The sequence below is a fragment of the Seriola aureovittata genome, chromosome 13 (assembly GCF_021018895.1).
Source record: "Seriola aureovittata isolate HTS-2021-v1 ecotype China chromosome 13, ASM2101889v1, whole genome shotgun sequence".
Lineage (NCBI taxonomy): Eukaryota > Metazoa > Chordata > Actinopteri > Carangiformes > Carangidae > Seriola > Seriola aureovittata.
In genome coordinates this window covers 13,511,987-13,535,002 of record NC_079376.1, presented here as the reverse complement: position 1 = coordinate 13,535,002, position 23,016 = coordinate 13,511,987, and the positions used below count along the sequence as shown (strand labels likewise).

At 42.1% G+C, this 23,016-nt stretch overlaps 2 protein-coding genes across 4 annotated transcripts; one reads left to right on the top strand and one right to left on the bottom strand.

The window, feature by feature from the left end:
- Positions 1-1,918: 1,918 nt before the first annotated feature.
- rpap1 (RNA polymerase II associated protein 1) lies at positions 1,919-17,836 on the bottom strand. Of its 2 annotated transcripts, none has more exons than XM_056393512.1 (27): positions 17,763-17,836; positions 16,831-17,030; positions 16,477-16,625; positions 16,188-16,280; positions 15,765-15,945; positions 15,485-15,649; positions 15,143-15,373; positions 14,057-14,172; positions 13,816-13,914; positions 13,338-13,439; positions 13,072-13,239; positions 12,022-12,201; positions 11,737-11,871; positions 11,456-11,626; positions 9,930-10,087; positions 9,634-9,804; positions 9,329-9,524; positions 8,918-9,027; positions 8,537-8,732; positions 8,288-8,434; positions 7,751-7,893; positions 6,973-7,405; positions 5,969-6,087; positions 5,639-5,870; positions 5,240-5,416; positions 3,788-3,844; positions 1,919-2,747 (listed from the first exon to the last, which is right to left on the bottom strand). In XM_056393512.1, exons 2-27 carry the CDS (start codon positions 17,024-17,026, stop codon positions 2,598-2,600), a joined length of 4,275 nt encoding a protein of 1,424 aa, XP_056249487.1. In that variant the 5' UTR covers positions 17,027-17,030; positions 17,763-17,836; the 3' UTR covers positions 1,919-2,597. The 2 variants fall into 2 exon arrangements, with proteins under 2 accessions (XP_056249487.1, XP_056249486.1); XM_056393511.1 differs by lacking the exon at positions 17,763-17,836 and adding an exon at positions 17,612-17,740.
- On the top strand, positions 17,837-22,949 carry si:dkey-13p1.4 (transmembrane protein 151B). Of its 2 annotated transcripts, XM_056393514.1 has the most exons (3): positions 17,837-17,903; positions 18,125-18,619; positions 20,481-22,949. In XM_056393514.1, the coding sequence occupies exons 2-3, from the start codon at positions 18,446-18,448 to the stop codon at positions 22,110-22,112; spliced, it is 1,806 nt and encodes a 601-aa protein (XP_056249489.1). In that variant the 5' UTR covers positions 17,837-17,903; positions 18,125-18,445; the 3' UTR covers positions 22,113-22,949. The 2 variants fall into 2 exon arrangements, with proteins under 2 accessions (XP_056249489.1, XP_056249488.1); XM_056393513.1 differs by having other exon boundaries at positions 17,837-18,619.
- The last annotated feature ends 67 nt before the right edge of the window (positions 22,950-23,016 follow it).

The following is a 23,016-nucleotide window of genomic DNA, read 5'->3' as shown; positions in this document are numbered from 1 at the left end:
CCGGCTAATTACATACCAAGGAATTTAACTTGGAACAAGAATCTAGAGCAGCCAACAAATCAATGGACTTTTTGTCTATTGTCTAAAAAAGATCACTTAAACAAAATGTCAGGGCAGTTCAGTTTCTCAAGAAACAAAGGAATGAATAAACAACATCAAGCTGACTGGTGCCAATCCACACTCTGACATGTAATGTGAAAATGTGGACAACGTTGAAACTGAAAAATGAAGTCAAATCAGTTTAATCCGAAACAGAAATTCACCTCAACAACCTCATTACTGCACGATGGACTAAAGACAAAGAGAGTGTGTTAGAAGCCACAAGTTGAATGTTTCATAAGAAATTTATATATTTGGTTGTGATTTTGAGGTGGAGCCTTTAAAGTATCAGATTGCTGTTATTGTATACATAATACCAGAAGGAATTTATTTCCTCCCTGGAGGCTGTAGGAGTTTGTTGTTTAACTGAAAACATCCTGCTCACGCAGACAAATACAGACTCAATGAAAAGAGCAGTCACATGACACTCAGCATAATTAAGGCCGGCCTATAATAATTTTCACATGACGTCAAAACCAGGTAAATGGACTGTATGAATAGAATCTGAAGGTGCATCGAATAGTCTGTTGTGAAATTTGTACGAGCCTTTTATTCCAGGAATAGACTGACCTCACTTCAGAAACATTTCACATGTTGAAAAAGGAAGGTGGAGGGTGAATTTTACAGCTCCAGTAAAACCATAATGAGACGTGTTGCTATCACGCATACATTTTAACAGGCAAATGTTGTTGTCCACAAACTGTTTTCCTCATATTTCTTGGTATCATCATCATTTTGGAAGCACTGATTTAACTTTTTGCACTGACACCAAAACCGCAAAAGCATCCAGTTATTGTTACACCTCATTTCATCTGAAGGAATTCATGCTCACGTTCATTTTATCTGATGATGAGGGCTATGTCAGTTATTGGAGAGAGTTTTCTCCAGCTTTGGTTCTGCAATTTTTATGAAGCCCGGAGGGTTTTGTTTTTTTTGTTTTTTTTACCCCTGAATTATTTTCAATTCTACCCCTATGTTATTTTCTCCTGTTGTATATCAAACTGCTTTGCTTCAAAGGGGTCATCACCAAAAATAAAAACCAAGCAATCGTCTCCAGAACAAGAACAAACATTGTTTTCAAGCGTATCTGGTCTGTCTGAAGCTTTATCCTGCAAGCCACCATGAGCATGAAAAGGATAGGAGCTTAAGAGAAGCTTAAGATGATGGTTTCATGATTGAAGTGGATATAAAATATTGATCACAGGTTTGTAGTTATGTATGACTGAACTCAAAATTAAAACGATCTAGATATCCCCATGGTGTGCTGGAATTTCTATGTTTATAAAATGATAAAATCACCATTATAAGGTTTTCTGGAAAATAGATGTATTTTTTAAAATGCTTTCAGATGCTTTATAATGCACCTAAGTAATTCAAAAACTATTATATATTCCATTTCCTATATGTTATGCCTAAAATTCGCCATAATATGGGACTCTTAATAGACTGAAGTGAGGAGTTTAACTTCACCAGCATGTGATAAGCTGTTAATGTTATGCTGTTAACTCGTCAGCTAACTGAGCACTAATAGGGGCTGTACAAGCACATGCAGAGAAAACACACCAGCACCTTATGGGCATTTTCCAAATCTGACTTAACACTGGCAACAATTAGAGCGGATTCAATGGAAAAGTATTGGAGTCTCTGTCAGTGAAGGAATTCGGAGTGAGTGTTATTGATCAGTGACACTGAGAGGGAACAATGGATTCAGCTTGTCTAAATTCTTCCGAGACCCGATCTGAATGTACTATTTTTTATGGGCTATAATTGCAGTGCTGAGTCATACAGTGATTAAAGAATGAAAACACTAAAGTTTACACATATTTGAAAACATATTTTATTTACAAAGAAGACAATTTCAGGCACTTGTAAAGTAGGATATTTTTCTTTACTCAGATGCCAAGAATTGTCCTGGGATGTTTTTTTTTTGTTTTTTTAAAGCACACACAGACGCACAGTAACCCTGGCAAAGTGCTGGTGTCACAAGGAAAAACATGTCATTCCTATCATTCCCTTAGAGGAAACGTTTATGGGACTCATGCGTCACTGCATCTGCATTGAATTTTTAGCATCTGTACTTAGCTTTTGGCCGTGTTGTGGTTCAGACAGGTTAGAGTAAACTTAGAAACCCCCCAAACGTTAATCCGTTTGGGGGCCTCCAGATCATTACCAGTGATGGTCCTGTATTATTTTTTACTAAAATTATTTGCGAATGCTACTTCATTCAGGGCTGGCCAAGTATACCTCAGGTTCTCTTTCCTTCAACAAAAGACGCAATGGAAATATTTCTTGTGACCATGTTGGCTCTTGTTCCATCTTGATGAGACACCTTTAGTATTCGAAATGAATGTCTCACTTTGTCTCCCACCACTAACCTCTCTTTTCCAGTATCCTTTACTCATGCTCATCTCTCCTTCCATTTCAGTCCTGCACTGTCACTTCTCTGAATCTTCTGCTTTTGGCTCTACGCCTGTGTTTTTCCAAACTCTCTGCTTCAATCAGTCTCCTTTGTCATCACTGCCGTCCTGCAGTCCCAGGACACTCTCCAAGCGCTTCGCCCTAATGGGAGGCAACTGCTCGTACATTTCAAAGCCAAACTCTGAGTGCTGCTGAGGAAGACGAAAGAGCAGCAAGTGGTTCCTCAACACCTGGATATGAAATAAAGAGAGAGACAGAGGTGAGAAGAACAGCAGAAGGGCTGGTGTAGACCACCCTGGGGTGTTTGGTCCCTGAGGGGTATTTCTGCAGTTATTATGTGGGGAGATTGTTGAGTAGCTCAACTATGTTTAAAAGCAATAATACATAAAAAATAATGATTTAATTAAAAAATGTATGTAAACATAATCATTCCCCAGTGGGGCAGTGGCAAAAGGGTTAAAAAATAGAAATAAATAACTTGTACTGTTGTTATAAGTAATTGATAAACAGTTGAAATCCTGCAGCTCCAAGTCGTAGCAGTACAAACACAAACTTGACCAAACTGACCAAAAACGTGACAGTTCAATTCTATGAAATTACTGTATAACAATATCCACTTTTATATAATTAATAGTGTTAAATCAGATCCAGTTTAAAAATCAGTTCAGATGAACATGACATGATGCCAGAGCTGTGGGGGTACACCAGACAAAAACAGAACCACTGGTGTAAACAAAGCCTTCGGCTTGTTAGAAACCACACAAGGTTTCTAAATTATATCACAGCAGGAGTTTAAGTTGCAAATTTATTCAATAAAACTAAAGGAACAGGATTATTACTGAAATTGCAGCTGGAACAAAAACAGAAACTATTTGTTAAAGACATTATAAAGAAACTGAATTACTTAAGAAAAAATCTTCTACATAAAAAGAAAAAAGATGAAAGGATCAAAACACACATAATTAATCCACAGACATAAAAACACAAAGCCACTGAACATTCATGACAAATGAAATAAAAGCTAAGCTACAATAACCATAGATGGAAAAAGGGAACAGTCCAGCAGGCCAACGGTGACTTGGACGGTGGTCGACAAGATAAAAAACAGCAAGAAACAGACTGGTTTGTCAGCGGAATGTGGAGAAAATACCATCAGAGAGTTACGTGAGAAGGAAGGGGAAAAGCTGGTACAATCAATAAACACCTTGCAGCATATAAAGATCAGAGAGAGCGGGACAAAGTGAAGGAAAGACACAAAGGAGAGGAGTACCTCATCAGTCAGGTAGTAGATTTTCCTCAGCATGCTGTGCCGAGCTGCTTCAACCTCCTGGAAAAGGACGAGGGGATTAAAGATCAAAGGCCTCACTGATGAACTGTACTGACGCACTCAAGTGTTTACTGAAACTCCCCGCCAGCGTGTATGAAATTTTTTCTGCTTCACAGCTCTGAAATAATGTGTTTTTGAGTGAAGTAAATAAGCTTAAGTTGGTAAATGTGTTTCGTATTCTTGGATGCTAAATCCAAAACCGTGCTGTTAAATAGCAGTCACATACCATGACCAGAAATCACTATTTATGAACACGAGAGAACTAAGTTGAATTTGGCTGTTCCATTGACAGTTAATCAATAACATGAGGACTACTTTTGTAGAGATGTAGAGATTTTGCATCCAATGAGCTCCTATATGACGCAGAAAATGTGCGTAAATCCCTAAAAAACAGATGAGTACTTCCCACAAATCCAGCCTCTTAGTCCATGCAGCTGCAGCACCCTCTGGGTTTGATAAGTCATTACGCATGTGGCAGTTTGCCTTAGGGTTTCACTGTGGCTGATGTTTTTATTTTTTTTTTTTAATGCCACCAAGCACAGTTTTAACATAAATAAACACTCAGGGGCTCGGATTCATTTTTGAAGCCCTCGGGGAGCAGTTTTTATAAACCAGGAAAACACTTGCGGCGCTGACAAAGGTCAAATATTTTCCATCTGTTCTGAGGGCTGTTTTTGTTCAGCTGTGTGCCATGTAGTAGTGATGTTATGTGAGAGGTCGAGGCTTCATAGCGTGTGTCGGGTATAGTTGAGCTTTTCTAATCGACACGTATCATTTTGGACATATGATGTAACTGACGACGTGTGAAGCTTCGTTTCCTGTCTGTACCACATGACTGCTTTTGGTGGCGGTCCGAATTATGGAGCAATATTTGACTGGGTATATAAGACCGCTGAGAGGAATGATGTATTTTCATAGTTTTTGGTTTGTAACACTAATTGACATGTTGCGTGCCAGTGGCTTGGTTGTGTTTACGATGGATCCACCAAGGAAAAGAAAGACTTATCCATTTTGACAACACTTTAATAAGATATGTGCAAAGTAGTGTAATATTATTATAAATGCATTAAGTTAACTGAATTTTGTTTTACAAGGACATCCCATTATACACTAAGCATCCACTGAAATATTGGGAAAGTCAGATTAATTTCTCTGTGCTATTTCAAACTGGCTATGTGGTTGTGGTTGTTGTTGTTGTGGTTGATGTATTGCTTTTTGTAAAAAAAAAAATTAATAATGTGTTTTTCCAAAAATCATTTTCCATAACACATTCTTTGGCCATATTGGACTTTGACTACTCAGTTTTCAAGATATTGACCCCAACTTGATTGATATGTTGATTGCCTTTACAGTGTTAACTATAGAGGTGCCATTGCCACCATGCTGTGCCTGTACCTGTGCTGCAGCATCCTGAGAGAAGATGAAGGAGTTGACGTGAGACAAGGCAACCACATACAAGACTGGACACCAGCAGAGCCTCAGGGTCCCAGTTACCAAAGAGCGGAAGTAGAGACGGAGGAGAGGGAGGGAGTCTTCAGGGGGAGAGGTGAACCGCTCGATAGGGACGGACAGCTTCAAATGATGAGACAGAGACATCAAAATAATTTCAAATCATGATCTGAACGATCAGAGAATATTTGTGTTATAAATGAGACAGACAACAGCTGTAAGACTACTCAAAAAGATGAAAAGGAAGCAAGTGAAAATTAAAAGCACTAACGCCATCATCATCATCATCATCATCATCATCATCATCATCATCATCATCATCATCATCATCATCATCATCAGTACCTGCTCCAGAGTGACTCCCAGTGACCTCAGCATCCCCACATGTTCTCCAAACACAGCCAGCCTCATGGTGGCGCTGTACCTCCTCTGCAGGGGTAAGAGCACCCAGCAGCCAAACAGCCGGTCTCCAAAGGACACGGCTTCGTACTGAGCCAAAAGGGCTGAATACAGGTCCTGGAAGGAGGCTAAACCTGGAGGAGGGGCGTTCAGGTCCAAAGAGTCCAGTCTGGATCGCCTGTAAATAAAGACCTTCTGTTTAACGGATTCTAAGCCACCTTACTTTTTTCTAACAAGAATAAGGATATTAAACGTTTTATTGATGTTAAAGCACACCTGGTCAGCAGTCTAAACAGACCCCAGGTCAGTTTCTGAACGGGTCTCTCCAGGAACAAGTCACTGGAGCACAGGAACACACAGGACAGGCGGGCCAGCTTAGCGACTGGGGGGATCACCTACAACATGGCAAAATGTTCTGGATGTTACAAACAAATGCAATGTGTGATTTCCTGAATGAGACAACACCACACAATCAATAATAATGACCAGTAAGGCTGTAACTAATGGTTATTTTACTATCAGTTAGTCTGTCTATTATTCAATATAGTTTATCAGATCCCTGCTTTAGCCGTCCAAAGGATATTCAGTTTGCTTCCATATACGAAACATAAGCAGCAAATCCTCGTATTTTACAAGCTGGAACCAGAGCATGTTTTTGTGTGAAAATTATTGTTAATCCATTATATAATCAATCAATCAATAAGTAACATCTATCAATAAACATATTCCTTTTTTAAACTTTTATTAATGTTAGCCCGAAGTTAAATTTCATGTTTTGCATTTGTTTATTTTTCTGTCATCAATCTTATTTTATCATATTTGGGGTATTTTATTCCATTTCTTTTATTTACTGGATCTGATTTAATTGTGTGTGATGCTGAATTGTTTTTGTTTTGTTTATCCAATGTAAAACACTTTCTTATATTGTTTTTTTAAAAGGTTATTGATTGTTTAACTGAGTAATTGTTTCATTTCTAACTTTATTCGTTATAAACTTAGTTGGATGATATGCAATTTGATTTTGTCACCCCCTACATCAAACTGAAAACTCAACCTCACAAATCCAGTATAAATTTGGCTCTAAGTATTACAAACATTTTATTTAGCTTTATATGGAACTGTCAGAGCCTCAGAAATAAATTATTATTTTTGTGGAAGTTTTCTCTTTTTCGTTTCAAGTGTCTAAGGATAAAGCATGCTGTATGTTGTACAGATTGCAAAGTCCTTTAAGGTTATGTTGTGATTTTGTGTTAGACAAACAACTTGACTTTAATTTATACCTTTAGAGCGTCCTCCCTCCAGACCTCCAGCAGCAGCAGCCACTGCAGACAGTGGGTCACCACCTGCAGAGCCCCCTGAGGCAGCTCCTCCACCGCTAACCCTCCACCGTCAGAAACCCCTGTTCGCTCGTACAGGCTGATGAGTGGGATGAAAGGCCAATCAGACGGCAGGGTGGGGCCGTTGAGCTCTGGGAGGAGATGGGAGTTGATCCAGGGGTTGCGGCCGAGGAGGGCGTCTTGGGACACCAGTACGGATGACTCCAGATGGGCCAGGTGCGTGAGGAAGCAGCCCCGAATGGATGGCAGCTGCACGCAGGCTTCTCTCAGGAGAGCGCCGACGGTCTGGAGAGATGGAGAGGTGTGGTGTTGTGTTCCCTCGTGGAGCTTCAGCTCCCCCAGCTCTACAGCCTCCGGTCCTCCGCTGTGGCCCTCACTGGAAGGTAAACAAACAAACATAAACTGAAAAACACTGGAACAAAGAGGAAGCGAAAAACATTGAGTATCACTTTTGGTGGAAATGGGTCATCTGTTAATTAGATCCAATTCCAAAGAAATGTAATTTTGAATATAATCTAATTCCTCAAATTAGATTATAAGTATGAGCCTTGTTTTCAAGCAATAAATTTAAAGATTATTTAGACAGAACATTATATATGTAGTGAACAAAACAAAAAAATCGGAATATTATCTTAATATTACTATCTTCACGGTGGAGATTATGTTTGCACATACTGGCACTTAATCCCAAATTAAACTCAGTAAAATAATCTAAACTCACGATATGAAGTCCTTGTTGAAGAGGATGGTGGAGAGCAGTTCATGTGCCAGGTATTCACTGCCGGGTAACAACCATGGCAGCAGAACCAGCGCCACCTGGTGGTACAGTGATGCATGTCTTGCTACTTCTGGCTCAATGGGAACCTGAGAAAAGACAAAAAGTAAAAATGAGGTTGGTTACACAAAGAAAAAAACAGCTTCATGGTGATGATACATAGATGTAAACATCATCAGTTTATCACAGATGAAACGTGAATTTATACACGAGATGATCAAATCACATTTTATGAAAAATAACAGGTAACTCCAAAAGGTTCACTAACTTTTTCTTGCCACTACCGGTGACAAATTAAAGTAAAAACTAAATAAAAGTGTCTTAGTAAGGTGTTTTGCCACTATGTGCCAGCAAAATAGCTTCAATGCTCCTTGGCATTGATCATACAAGTCTCTGAACTCCACGGACACCATTCTTCCAAAAGATATCGCCTCATTTGGCGTTTTGATGACGGTGGAGAGCGCTGTCGAAGTTGGAGCCTACCAGTCTGTGTGCCAGCCGGAGCAGCAGGTAGAGGAGCTGGTGTTCATGTCGGAGAAGCCAGGCTCTGGTGTGAGACACAGTGGGTGTAGCCTGACTGCAGCTACGCAGGTAACCGATGACAGGTTCTGACAGCAGGAGACCAGTGAACTAAAGAGAAAATCAGACACAGAAAATGGAAAAATTGAGACATGGGATTTTTATGTGTCACCGCAAGATAGCAACCTGGTAGTGAAATGTAAACTGATTTACCTTACAGCTGAGACCTTTGTGAAGGCCTGTGATTGTTTTCAGAAGGAGCCCCAGGCCTGTGAGAAGAGGGAAGGGGGAGCTGGGGACCACCAGCCCTGGACGATCCTTCCAGCCTGGGCAGGCCAAACCAGGGAGGCTAGAGTTGGTCTGTGGGTCCTGATGACTAGACTGGACATTACACACTACTGAGGAAGACCTGAGTGTAGCAGAGGTAACAACAAATAAAGATGAGTAAAGAATTAATGAAAAGGTTTTGTAAAATACGTACAACAGATATTTTATAATTTTTAAAAAACAAAAAAATAACTGCTTTGTAAAGTAACTGTCACCTTTTTTCTACTATTTTGACAACAGAATTAACTGAAAGTAAATGAAACATACCTGAGGTTCTTTATCAGGCTTTGCACAGCATGGTGAGAAAACAAAGGAACGAGAACCTCAGATGTGAGCTGCTCCAGCTCTTGAAGAGTCTCCACTGGCTTGAAACAATTCTGAGGAACCAAGTTACATTATATAAAATAAATATATGAGTTCAGCAATATGTCTACATTTTGTTACATTTTTCTTGAAGTATAGCCAGAACTACTAAACGTCAGCTCTTGATAGCTTGGTAAAGTACAGATAGCTCAACCATGCTGATGTGGTCAAATTTCTCATTTTACAGATGTTTCCTTCAAAAACAATCAAGGATTTGTTAATTGTTAAGTATCACCTGTGTGACTTCGCAATGAGACTGACACATACAGTTACCTGCACACATACAGGTAAGGAGTACAAAGTGAGAAATGGTACCTGTCTGGAGAGCTGATGATAGTAAGCCTCTAGGTAGACCAGGTAAGCTGGTATCAGAGCGAGGCTGCTGTCAGTCTGAACTGGATTATCGAGGCTCTTCACAAACCCCTTCAAATGGCCCAACAAGGACGCCTGCAACCCTGTGACATGACCCCAAGACACCTCAGGAGGAGGGAGGCACTCTTCTCCCTGAGAGCTGTGGTAAAAAAAAACAGAGAGGATACCATGTGGATGATGAGGAGTGTTGTGTGCTGACACATGTAGCAGCACGGTTTTCTCAATCCTTTTTAGTCACTCATCTGTACCTGACCATGCCGGCCTGCAGCTCCTGATGGCATCCGGCTGTGTGCGTGACCTGCGTGAGTAAAGACAGTAGAGCCAGGACCCGCTGGAGCTGAACAGGCAACAGAGGATCTGAGGGGTTCAGCGCTCGGTGCACAGACTGCAACTCCTTCACCAGGGCTGGGTACAGGTCTCTGTGGAAAAATAACGACAGTAATCAAAGACGGGTGCTGAGAGGGAAGGGCAGAGGTTAAATTAAACATCTGAGCATCCAAAGACACAGACATAGAACCAGAGCTGCTCTCAGATGTTAGCTTACATGTACAAGCTGCAGGCCTGTCCGTAGCCGGCTGCTACAGCCCACAGCCTGTAGGCCTCCGTGGTGATCCTGAGGGCCTCGGTGGACTCCAGCAGGAGCTCACTGGGCTCAGCACTCAGCAGACAAGACAGACGCTCCCTCACACCCAGAGAGTTTAACTGAGGAGGGAAGAGAGCAGGAAATATTACTAATGCATACACAACAGAGGTTACAAATACTGTATGTGAGCAGTGTATTTAAGGAACTCTAAAGTATTAAGCATTAAAGGAACCCTTTTACTTGAGTGGACCCCAGGGAGAGTAGTTACTACCTTGGTAGTGGTTAATGGGGATCCAAATCAAAATAAATAAATAAATAAAAATGTAATGAAAATGTATGGTCCAATTAATAATAAAAAAAATAATAATATAATTTCAGTTTTTCAAATACAGATGTGGCTAAAAGTGTTTTTGCCTTTCCATTTAAAAAATTCTCTGTGTGAAATAAGTTGAAACTGACAAAAGTAAACTTTAACCTCTATTCTCTGTTCAATATCTAAAATATTGTCCCTTTTTCCGATTAAAAAAAAAAATGTTACTTTTGATTTTTGATGTGCGTGGTATTTTAAATACTACAACAAATGAAAATGGCATGGACAAACATATTGGGACCCTTACCCTAATATTTTGTAGCACACCCTTTTGAGGCAATCCCTGCAATGAAGCACTTCTTGTAGCTCTTAAATGAAACCTCTACAGTTGTATTCCGTGAGTACAGACCATGTGAGTTACCAAAAAGATCTGATTTTGTTTCATCTGTCAGCCAAAGGCCATTCTCCCAGTATTGTGTCTTGTCAACATTTTAGCAAACTCCACTCTGACATTTTTATATTTCTCTTTTTAAAAGTGGGGTCTGTTCAATCTGGGGTCAATTTTCCTCTGGCGGCCACATCCCGGGAGGTTGGACCTTAAACTTCTTAACAATGTTGGCAGCTGTGGTCATGGGAACATCAAGCTCCTTGGTCTTGTAGACTTTACCTTGATCATGCTCTTCCTTATCTCATCAGATAGCGTGTGTTGATTTCTTTCTCTGGTCCGTGTTCGGTGTGGTGACACCGAAGTGCACGAGGACTTTTCATCGTTTAAAATCGGCTGAATGACTGATTACAAGATTGAAGACACCTGTGATACTAACTGAGGACAATAGTCTGCTTGAAACATCGCTACAGTACACTGATTTATCACCACTTCTACCAATAATTTTGTGCAGGCTGTTTTAGAAAAATCTTTTCACAAAAGCTTATTTGTTCCATTCTGTGCAAGCATGGGGTTAGGGTTAGACAAAAAAAAAAAAAGCTTTTCATTTGAACACTTTTCAGGAAGAATGGATCATTGCTGCAATGAGCTGTAAAGGTACCACCATATTTAGCCACATCTGTCGATACCATCAAAAACAATATAGACACAGTTCATCCAAGCATTTCAGAAAACAAATAGTTACTTAATGATAATTTCTTCCTTACACTTGTACAACGTTATAACACTTACCAGTCTGGCACAGGCATGTCTGCCAGAGGTAGCCAAAACTCTTAAGAGCTTCATGGCGCTTGCCAGTGGGAGCCCATAAACAGACTGAGGAAGGGGCAAAGATGGCACTGTCCACGAAGTGGGAAGAAACTCTGACATCACCGTCTCCATCAGGCGAGGACAGCCCAGCACCTGAGAGTGAAATACATTCCTACTGAATTTGGCCAGAAAGAAAAATGGATCGTAATTCAATGATTTTGAGTGAATGACTGTGTGAAACTGTGGGCTGTTACTGTGGTTACCTGTGTGGCAGATGAGGAGGAGTGCCTGGCGATGCGAGTCAGGATGTCCAGGACATCCTGGACCACTCGAGGAGATGGTCGAAACACCTCAAGGATGTAACGTAGCCTGGGGAGAAGTTTCATTTTAAGCAGACCCTGAAACACAGACAAGAATAACAAAGAAAAAACAATAATCACTCATTTACAGGACTTCATTAGATTTAGATAAAAAAATCTGAAAAAAAAACAAACAAACAAGGAAATCAAGTTAAACATAAAAAGAAAGAATGAATTTGGCTCCTTTACCTTGACAACATCCTGCCTGGCCACATCATGATCACTCTTCCTCTCTTCCCTCTCCTTGGCTGTCTCCTTCATACTTTCGTCAAGCCCTTCATCCTCATCATCTTCTTCCTCCTGAGCAGACGGCAGCAGAGGGAAGGAGGCCAAGCCACGAAACCAGGAGAAGGTGCAGTCCAAACACTCCTGAGAGGAGAGGCAAATTGGATAAGAACAAGAGGGACTAGACACTGGGGTGAGAAACTCTCAAAGAGGAACAGTGAAAGACAACCACATTGTATTATATCTTACACAAAGCCAGTTTTCAGTTCTGTTGTTATGACATGTTGTGAAATCCGTCAATGTTAATTTGTTTTTGAACTGCACTTCACAGATCCACTTAATAATCATTCCTTAAGTTTTTTTGTTTGAGTCTTTGGAGCTAAAATGAATCAAGTTACATCAGTATGTAAATGAAAAATACTTAATATTCTGGGCTCTGTTCAGACCTGGTATTAACATCCGATCACAAGTGGACAGCTCTACACATTTAAGATCCGATCACTCAGACCACATTCAGAGGTGGTCTGGGCCACATCTGGCCACAATTTTAGCAGTGTGAACGCGTCCTGGGCCACATTAAAGGTCCGCCTACTCTACTGACATCCTCTGTCTCAGTCTAATTAGTCCCGCCACAGAAAATATTTTATTATTTCAAACAGCTAAAATCTTATTTCATTGTGAGCTGTGCGAAGTGCAATGATTCGCTCAACCCCTCCTTCCCCCACACACGCTCTCCCTCTCTCCCAAACACACACATACACATACACATTGACAAAAGACCCGTCAGACAGGATAAAAACAACAACACATAGGTGTTTATTTGCATATAGAGGAGGGATTTGAGATCCGCTCACAAGTGGCCACTCGAGATGCACATGCAGATGCATTTTAATGACAGGTGTGAAATGATGTACTAAGAGCTGTCCACTTGTGATCGGATCACTGAAGACGAATGTTAATTCCAGGTCTTAATGGGGCCTTAATAACATGCTGTAACGCTTCAAGTTGTCTTACTTCATCTTCTGCACACACTAGAAGTGCTTTAAGTGCATGCACAGCTGCAGACATCGCACCCTCCACACTGTCGTCCAAAGCAAAGCGAAGCAGGAAGAGCAGGCCGGCATCGAGCAGGGTGGACGTCACACTGCCTTTCAGAACTGACATGTATTCTCCAGTACGTGCCTACAGGGTAAAAAAAAAAAAAAAAATGCAGCATGAGTGAGTGCAGGCACTGTAGATAATGTGCGTGACATTGAGTGAGTGTGTGTTTGTTTGTGTACCTTTGAGAGGATGTTGGCTAGAGTGCTGAGGGCCAGACTCCTCTGCTGGATGAGCTGACTCCGAGACAGCAGGAAGAGCTCCTGCATGGAGTAACCTGCCCGCTGGAGGGAGAAATCCTCAGTGTCAAGAATGAAATCATTACAAACAAAAAAGACCAGGGGTCAAAAAAGCAAACTCTGACATGATCCTGGCTTCCAGTCTCAAAATTTAAAGGCCATGACATTCACTCAAGGCTATGGCAGACATTTCAATCAAGGGCAGGTTATGTCTAAGATTGTGAGATTCAAAGACTAAAACCTCCTCATAAATGTGCTCTCTCGCAAAACACTGCGTTGAAATGGGTGATACAGGTAACTAAAAGAGCTGTACCGGGAGCGGTGAGCCACCTTTATGACACTTATGTGAGATCCAAACACAAAGGGGAAAAACTAAAGTAAAAAGAGACTTTTTTTGTACTTTAACTTGGTGCTTACTGACCTCTGGCTCCTCTCCATGATGGTGCAGACCCAGGTGAGTGGGCAGATCCTCAGTGGGTGGGATCAAGCTCCCAGCAAAGTCAAACCGAGCCTGCATGGCCTGTCAGGACACACAGAACCACAGTACACAATGCGTTTTAATCAGGAAAACACTTTTCACCTGTCACTACTTTGAGTAGAAATGAATGAAAGCGGCATGTTTCTTTTTGTCTGACTGGTATTGTAAGAAACATCTCCCTAACCTCCTTGGTTCCTTTCCTTCTGGGTGCAGGCAAGTCTCTCATCCACTCCAGCTTCTCTGGCTCCAGCTTATCCATGTGGACCCATTCCTTCTGAGGTTTCACCAGCAGATCCTCCTCTGAATTCACATGTACATACAAACACACACAGTGGGTGGTGGCATGTTAGCTAACAATGTATGACTGTTTGTATAAATTTGTACAAAAATTTTAAGTAAGTAAAGCTTATCTATATAGCACTTTTCATAGACATGAGTCACAAAGTGCTTCACAGAGCCAAACGGCATTCACAAATGTCCTCTGTTGTAGCTATGACAACAAACAGTGACCTGGAGAGGTGGGTTGTAATGCGACAGAAAAAACTCTCATCCAGCTATGTTTAAAGATGCTCTGTAAGAAGTTGAGGCAGCGGGTGGCTCAACCCAAAATGAGGATATATTGTTTTTTCTGGAAGGGCAGGTAGAAGAGGCAATAAATAACGTTTAATAATGAGTGAACCGCTTTACTCATTTCATTTTGTTTTTTTTGTTTTTTCTCAGTAAAACAGAATTGTATAAATGATGTGCAAGATCTGTCTTCGTGTGATCCATTAGCAACACTTTCATCAGCACTGGGAGTATTCTCTGAATGATCTGCAGTAACTTAATTGCAGAGAGTGGCTACTTCTGGCTCAGTCTGGTCTTTCTGCTAATCACACAAAGTGAAGTCAACGATCAGCTTTATGTCTGGATTTGAGCCATGCAGCAGAGGCATCCCACATTAGAAGGTTGATGCTTGAGAGAGTAGAGAGAGAGAGGGAAAGTGAAGAGCGGGAGGATCAGGACAGACAGAGACAGGGATGGAGGGAGAGACGGCAGGCAGACAGCCAGGTAAGCTGGTGTGTGAGCTACTGCTCTGAGATGTAGCACTGATCAAATGATTATACAGCCTCAGCAAAACGGTTATAAATTCACCAAGCAAGAGGTGATGTCAGATAATTATATAGCTTAGTCATCCACATGACCTAAATCCTGTTGGTTATTTTTTATCTGGAGAGCAGGAACTGGCAAGGTAGAAGTGATGAAAGGTTTTATTTTGAAAACATCATACTCATCACAGCGGGTGGCGGTGACAGTTCCTCCTCCTCGTCCTCTTCTTCCATCTCCACTTCTTGGGGTTTCTGACACAGCTCAGCAGCACTGGAGGAGTCTGACTCTCTGCTCACACTTTCAAGAGGAAAATTTTCCTTTCTGATTTTGCCCTCGGGACGTCCGGATGGAGAGGCTGAGGACAGGACGCTCTGGGCTTTGCGAGATCTAACAAACTCCACCAATCTCGGATCTGGGAAGCAGAAATAATCGTGTTATACACTGTGGTACCTACAAAAAGGAAAAGCGGTTCTGATGTACTAGTCAAGATACAAAACAGGAGAAGTAGAGAAGTACTGCCTACCAAGCTGAGATAAGAGTTTCTTCTGCTCATCTAGTATCTCAGACTGAGACATCGCCCGGAGTTTGACCTGGTTCTCCCTGTGGATCCTCATGGTCTCTCCCGAGCTATCTGGGCCCCCCAGCCCCAGACCAGACAACAGCCTGGGACCTGAGACTACAGGTGGTTCTAGAGAAACCAAAGGAGCGAGAATTAAATAATGTCCAAAGGGGTGTTTGGTGAAAAAAAACAAAAAAAACCAAAACATTGTTTTCAGTAATTAGGACACAATTCATATGATCACCTGCAGGATCAGTCTGATCTGTATCCATACGTGTCTCAGGAGGGAGGTTCTGCTCCCTGGGTTCAGGTGTGTGACCAGTTTCAGGTGCACAGTGTAATGGCGTCTTTCTGTCCTTAAGTCTCTGAGCTGCAATCTGACGAGCAAAGATGCTTTTCTTTCCTCCGGCTGAAGACAGAGGCACCTGGTCGGAAGGAGTAATTGACTTAAAATATTACAATGCATGTAAACCAGGATCATTTTACCCACTGCCAAATTAATGTAACAATAGACACAAGTATGAACAGTAAAATTATTCATTTTTAAAGTACTATGTGATATCTGTCTTAATTTTAAATGGCCATGGTTTTAACATGTTTTGATTTAAAGACTTAAGCACTCAAAATTCAAACAGCTTGAGAAGAAGGGACATTAACATCTCAGTACCTGACTGCTGGTTTCTGAGCGGTGTAGTACTTTGGGGAAAGCCATGCCTGTGAATGCTGGTAGAGATATTGGAGTAGAGCTGGTATCTCGCTCCTGGAAATAAAGAATAATGTTATTTATTCATGGGTGAAAAAAACTAAAACTGTGTATTATGTGAAAAGAAACAAACTTTGAAGAGGTGAGAGGTCCAACTGCCAATAGCAGCTACTTCATGGAGTTTAAAGTCACTGATTCCTCACTTCCCATTATTGAGGAAAGTATGGGTTAGACTTTTATAACCAGAACTTACAACGATCCTGGAGAGAACAGCACTGATGTGAGTGTCGTGCCTGTCCAGCCTCTGCTCAGCATCCTCATCCTCGAAGGTGACACGACTGGCTTTAAAACGAGACTTCTTCGGGGGGGCTGGTGTCAGAGAAGGGAGCTGGTCTGGAAGATCTACAGAAAAACATACACATGAACATTATTTTTGGTGTTTTAATATTAATGAATCTTATTGATATGCCACAAATATTTGCTCTTCATTGTTGTCAGATGTTACATTTTCCTTAAAAAATTTGACATGGTAATTACATCAGTTAAGAACCATTTTAACCTCATGTTGAGTCAGGGAAAACCCCCAAATTGTTGTGAACTTTCATACCTTCTATGGTGACAACATCCCTCTGACTTCCCTCGTTCTCCCCGTTGGGTTCTCCTCCTCCCCCTCCAGCCTCGCCTCTCCTCTTGTCAGGACGACGAACCACATTGGCAGCAGACGGGGCACCAGAGGTCAGAAACTGCTCCTGCTGCCTCAGGAGGTCTGCCTCCGAGTCGGTTGGCTTGGGACGCCGTAACATCCCGCTGAAGTACACAAAACACAGTGTCAATGGCATTGCCAGAGTTGTGTCGAATTTTCTCCACATATCCACAAGTGTCTACTTCAGCCTGAGCCCAACCATTCATCTCTCAAACACCTAACACTGCTTGATGAAGAAACAGACTTTGGCACAAGACTGCTGGAGTGAAAGGTGATGATGATGAAGGTGCAGATTCAAGGGGCCCAAAACTGCTGGGTGACCACAAAATAACAGCTATGCCCCTGATGACAGATAAAGGATGAGATCGGAAAATTAACTAAAACCCACTCAAGCTAACTCTGGCTCACCATACTATGTTTAGCTGATAGCTTTGTCTGGCAGATTTGAGACCATCTTAATCCAATATTAAAATGTGAATTCAACATAATCTCATATCTGCACATGACTGTAGGCTGAACTTGGTTATCGTGGCTAATAATATTGCGAACAGACGCTATCTAGTGTTAGCAAGGACAGAAAGCGACGAACTTAAACTATTTAACCAAATAAATGACCCATATCTAATGTTAGCTAAACAAAACTCATTTGTTTTCACGTGTACTGAAGTTTACATCGGACACGCACCGGAGATGAATGAGACGTACAGTTAACGTTATCTTAACGTTAGCTAAGATTCAGTCGAAGCTTGAAAATTATCCAAAACATTACCAAATAGTATCACCACAGTGAGACTGTTTTTGTTGCTTTAAAGCGTTTAACGGTTGTGTTAGCTAACCTTCAGTTAAGCGCAGGATCCGTGATACTCAACACTCGGGGAACACACGGAAGATTTTTAATGTGACACCAAACCTCACCTTCAAAATAAGAGCTCCGCCCGAGAAGGGAATGCGTGTCGACGTCCTTCTGTCACAAATTAGTAGGTAATTTAGAGGCATATAAGGCTTACAATATTGAGTTTGCTTAGTTGTTAGCGAATATTTAATGTATCCTCTGTAATTTATGTTGCGGAACACCCAGGATATACTAGAGAAGATACCCCCCCCCCCCCCGCTCCTCCTGCAGAAGACTGGACAACCGATATCTGGATGAACACAGGGCAATGTTGTTTGTTTTATTTATGATTTATGGTTTTATTAGGTAATTTCAACTGCAGACCATTGGCCACTGACAACAAGCCTCGCTAACTGCATCATGGTCAACCTCTGCTGTCTCTGCTGCGGTGAAATCCCTCAACCCCGCCCCCCTCCGTCCTGCCAGTCGGGAGGACCACCACGGGATCCCCGCTCCGTGCAGCAGCAACAGCAGCCGCAGCAGCAGCAGCCTGCTGGCTTCGGCCCAGACGCTGTGGGGCTGAAGGGGGCACAAAACGGGGGAGCAAACGGAAAGATATCTAGAGCAGAGCATGTGAATAAGAAGGAGTGAGTTTATAATCTCTCTCTGACATGCGAAAAGTGCAGCATGCTCTCTCCCGAACTGGACTCTGCGGAGGACACGACGGCCAGCGCTCCCAATGATGCTGAGGGAGAGGGGCAGGACCAGGACCAGGACCAGGACCAGGACCAGGAGCAGGAGGAGGAGGAGGAGGAGGAGGAGGAGGAAGACTCACCGGCTGAGAGGGATGTCCCGGAGGAGGTAGGTACAAGCAATTCTTTATCTTACCTTTAAGTAAAAGAAAAGACACTTATGTACAAATATCAGGTGATATTTTTATACCTGACAGTTCTCATAACTGACTGACTTCAAGAAAAGTAAGCAATGACATAAAGTAAACAATGAAACATAAACTGCCTGTTCCTGCAACATAGAACATGGCCACAATAAGATGCAAGTTTCCTAACAATATGTTTTACTTTACTTAAAAATATACAAATGTTCTTTTGTGTGGCTCAACATTTAAATCACTACATTTTGATTTCTGTGCTGTCAGTGCAGTAATGGATGGCTGGTTGTCAGCATAAATCCTTTCACTCCATAAAACACCAGAAGTTGTGTACAACATCACTGGATCTCATAGGGAGAAATGTCTCTCTAAAAAACAAACAATAATATTACAATATTCAGAAATCACCATGAATGTGACTGACAGGATGGGATCCAATTCCATTTGCAAGGAGTTACAGTGAATGTTTCACTCCTGGTTCAGTCTCTTCAAGCATAAAGGGTTACGCTCCAGCTTCTTTTACTGTTAGTGTTACTGATGAAATAGCTTTGGGCCCGTGTCTCTGCTGAATGGGATAATTTGACTTGTGGTCAGTATTGCAAAGGTGAGCACTTTCTGTTTCTGTTTGTCTGCTGTGAGCTAACCAGCAGTACTACAGATGAAGTGTAGAGCAGAGAGAGATGTACAGATGTGTATTATATTGTATTAAAACTCATCTGTTGACATGTAAGCAGTAGTTTAGTGTTTATGTGTTTATGTGTTTATATTGGTTAAGGTGGACCTAATTTTAAGTATTTTATATATTGTATAATTTATATGTCTTATAATGTGTCATATTATATCAGCTATTGATGCAGTTGTTGATCAATTATTTATTAACTAGTAAATATATGTAGAACGAAAAGTAAATTATTTCAATCTGTGGACAAGAAGTACAGTATGTATTAGCTTGAAAATAAATGCTCAAGTAAAGTAATTTACAAATTGTATTTATGTATAGTACATATACTTAGTAACATTCTTGTCATGTTGGGCTGCAAGTGATGATTGTTTCTGTCACCAATCAATTGCTTCATTCTTTAGTTTTTTTTTTTTTTAAATCATGTATTAATCTACAAATGCTCATCACAAGTTCCCAAGCCCAAGGTAACATGTTTAGATGTTTTCAACTTATTGTCCAAAAAATCAAATCCAAATCTAACAGAGGAAAACAGAACAAACCCAAAGAAAAAAAAGTAACTGTGTCATAGTATGTACACCAGAGAGCACTGGCAAGATTGTTATTTACACTGTAAAATGTAGCGTTCAGTGTGCGATACTCATCACAAATGTTTGTTCATGTTACAAAATTGATATTTGCTAATATATTGTTGTAAAATGTTTAAATCTCAAATATCAATATAGGTATCTGCATGAAAAACCCAGTTTCAATCAGGCTCTGTTTCTAACTGTGGGTAGAATCTCCTGGATTTTTATGGCTCTGTCTGCATATAGTGGTTTTAATGCGGCATCCTTTCTAGCAAGTACATTTGCCCTACTGCAATATAAATTAAAATAATTTCAGAGATAGATGTGTGAAAACAGTTCAGTTAATATTTATCTGTCAGCTGCATTGACTCACAGCCTTACCGGCACACTACATGGTTTAATTGAATTCCACTGACTTTCTTTAGTTTGATTTACTTTGTGCTTAGGTATGGAAAAGCTTGGCCATTTATAGTGCAGCCAAGTTCATTTGCATTTCTACTGCAAGTCATGATACCACGGCCATGTTTCAGGGGCTCATTGCTCTAAGTGCCTTTTCTTTATGACTCTCTCTCTCTGTCTCTGCAGCAGCGTCCAGTGAAGCAGTCCCTGGGTGCTTGTGTCTGCCGAGAGTCCCATTGGCGCTGCCTGCTGCTCTCCCTGCTCATGTACAGCTGCATGGGCGCGGTGGCCTGGTGTCAGCTCACCCGGGTCACCAAGATCAGCTTCAACCCCGCCCTCACCTCCTCCTTCACGGCCTCCTTCACCTCCTCCCTACGGGGGGCGTCTGGGATGGGCGTTGGTGGACACTCAATGATCTACCACGACAGCCCCTGCTCTGACGGCTACATCTACATCCCTCTGGCTTTCCTGCTCATGCTCTATGTGTTGTACATGGTGGAGTGCTGGCACTGCAGGGCCAGGAGCGACCTGCAGTGCAAAGCAGATGTGGACAGCGTGTATGAGCGTGTGCTGCGGATGCGGCAGGCCCAGCCCTGCATATGGTGGAAGGCTATCAGCTACCATTTTGTCCGACGGACTCGGCAAGTCACTCGATACCGTAACGGGGACGCCTACACCACCACACAGGTGTACCATGAGAGGGTGAACACGCATGTGGCAGAGGGAGAGTTTGACTACAGCCACTGTGGGATGAAGGATGTATCGCGTGACCTCAGAGGCTTGGAGGGATTTCCGGCAACTCGCCTGCGCTTCACCAAGTGTTTCAGCTTCACAGAGGCAGGCCCAGAAAATGATTACCTCAACCAGAGAGCCAGGTTCTTCTCTGAGATCGAGGGATTGGACGATTACATGGAGGCCAGGGAGGGGATGCAGCTGAAGAATGTGGACTTCAGAGAAAACCTGATAGCCTTTGTAGACCCAGACAGGATGCCTTGGTACACTTCCCAGGTTGCCTTCTGGCTGGCAGCTCTCTTCATGCTGTCCTGGCCTCTGAGAGTGCTCATAGAGTACCGCACCGCTTATGTGCACTACCGCATAGAGAAACTTTTCGGGTTAGAGTACAGCCAGAGCAGCCCCTCTCCTCTGGATGAAGACAGGCCTGTGAGGAATAACACTGTTTGCTCTGTCCCCAGAGTAGACACACTGGACAGCACTGAAATGGAGTGGCACATACGCTGCAACCGCCAGGTGATTCCCAGCTACTCGGAGGCCATGCTGATAAACATGAGCACAGCAGACTCTGTTTCACTACACGACACTGAATGCACCTCATCCTCGAACTGCTTCCTGTTGGACAGCAGCCAGACTGCACAGAGTTACGGCGCTCTCCAAAGCCAGGTCGATTGCGAGCAATGCAGCGAGCTGACTGGACAAGGAGACGGGGGAGGCAGGAGGAGGACCGTCACAAGCTCCAGCTGCTCCTCCATCTTCTCCTGCCGGGGAGCACTATTCCAGTCCCACCTCTCGTCGGACACGTCTCGCCTCTCTCTCTGCCGCATGTACGGCTCCCATCGCACTGTGGCTCTGTGGAGGAGCCGCAGCAGCAACCTGACGGACCCCTGCTGCGTGGACGAGCAGTGCTACAGGTCCGACTCCAGCCAGCTAGCCCTCAGTGACAGCCCGCCTACTTATAGGGACGCTCGGTTCTTCCCAGTTCTCATTGTACATCGGCCTGAGGGCTGTGGCAGTGAGGACGGGGGGGAGATGAGGCGTTATTATATACGGAGAGGGTCGTCCAGTGTGGAGACGGCTCTATAAAGGACAAACTGACACTGACTGATAAGTCAAGATAGATCAGTAATAAAGGATGGAGATGCAGAGTCGGTCACTGTTGGATAGACAGAATTACATTAATGAAGATCTATGGAGACTATGTGCTCTTTCAGGAAATCCCACTGTAAATATGAAGCAAAAGTAACAGATGCAGGTGTGATGTAGCTGGGACTGCACTGGGACACTGTCACCATGGCATTGTCATACTCTCCTTGTGGTGGCAAGACTCTGTCATGTGTATAAGTAAATGATAACTGTCAAAAACTGATGAAGATGGTGCATATATACCTTTGATAAATAACACTGCACGATCTGAGCATTCCCACACGTCATCACTGATATTTTTCAAAAATCAAGGGAAATTAAATTTAACCTGTTCTTATGTCTGTCAAGTATATATGTGGGGGCTACATCCCACCTAGAGGCATATGTAAGAATGAAAAAAAAGAAAAGCTGCATGTTTTTACCAAAGGTTTTGTCTTTTAGTTTATTAATAGAGAGCAAGGTGAAACCAAAGACATGAGTATTCTGTTTTTTGTTTTATTTATTATTATTTTAGTAATGATCAATGAGAGATAAGTGGAGTGGAGAAGATTAAGTGAAGGGTAATTGCATTTAAGTATTTAATATCAACTTGTAAGGTATATGAATCTGTTCACTTGTACCTTGTCCGACTGAAAGGAACGTTTTCAAAGTGAAAACACATAGTGATAATATAAGGAGCAGTCTGAAGACGTAACATAACAGGATGGAATTGCAGGTGATGTTTTTTTCTCTCTCTCTCAAATGAGTTGATTAAAAATTTGCAAATCATACAATGAATCATATCAGTGTGGCAAATTCCTTTTTTTTTTTCTTCTTTTTTTTAAGGTCACAAACTTGCTTCTTG

What these genes read in the sequence shown, in the direction of transcription:
- si:dkey-13p1.4 (XM_056393514.1), top strand. Translation starts at nt 18,446, where the DNA reads ATGCTCTCTCCCGAACTGGACTCTGCGGAGGACACGACGGCCAGCGCT. An exon ending in AGAGGGATGTCCCGGAGGAG is followed by an intron (nt 18,620 to 20,480) that starts GTAGGTACAAGC and finishes CTGTCTCTGCAG; the next exon opens with CAGCGTCCAGTGAAGCAGTC.
- rpap1 (XM_056393512.1), bottom strand. Translation starts at nt 17,026, where the DNA reads ATGTTACGGCGTCCCAAGCCAACCGACTCGGAGGCAGACCTCCTGAGG. An exon ending in GAAGGAAAGGAACCAAGGAG is followed by an intron (nt 13,915 to 14,056) that starts GTTAGGGAGATG and finishes GTGTCCTGACAG; the next exon opens with GCCATGCAGGCTCGGTTTGA. An exon ending in GGAGGGAGGACGCTCTAAAG is followed by an intron (nt 6,088 to 6,972) that starts GTATAAATTAAA and finishes GCCATGTTGTAG; the next exon opens with GTGATCCCCCCAGTCGCTAA.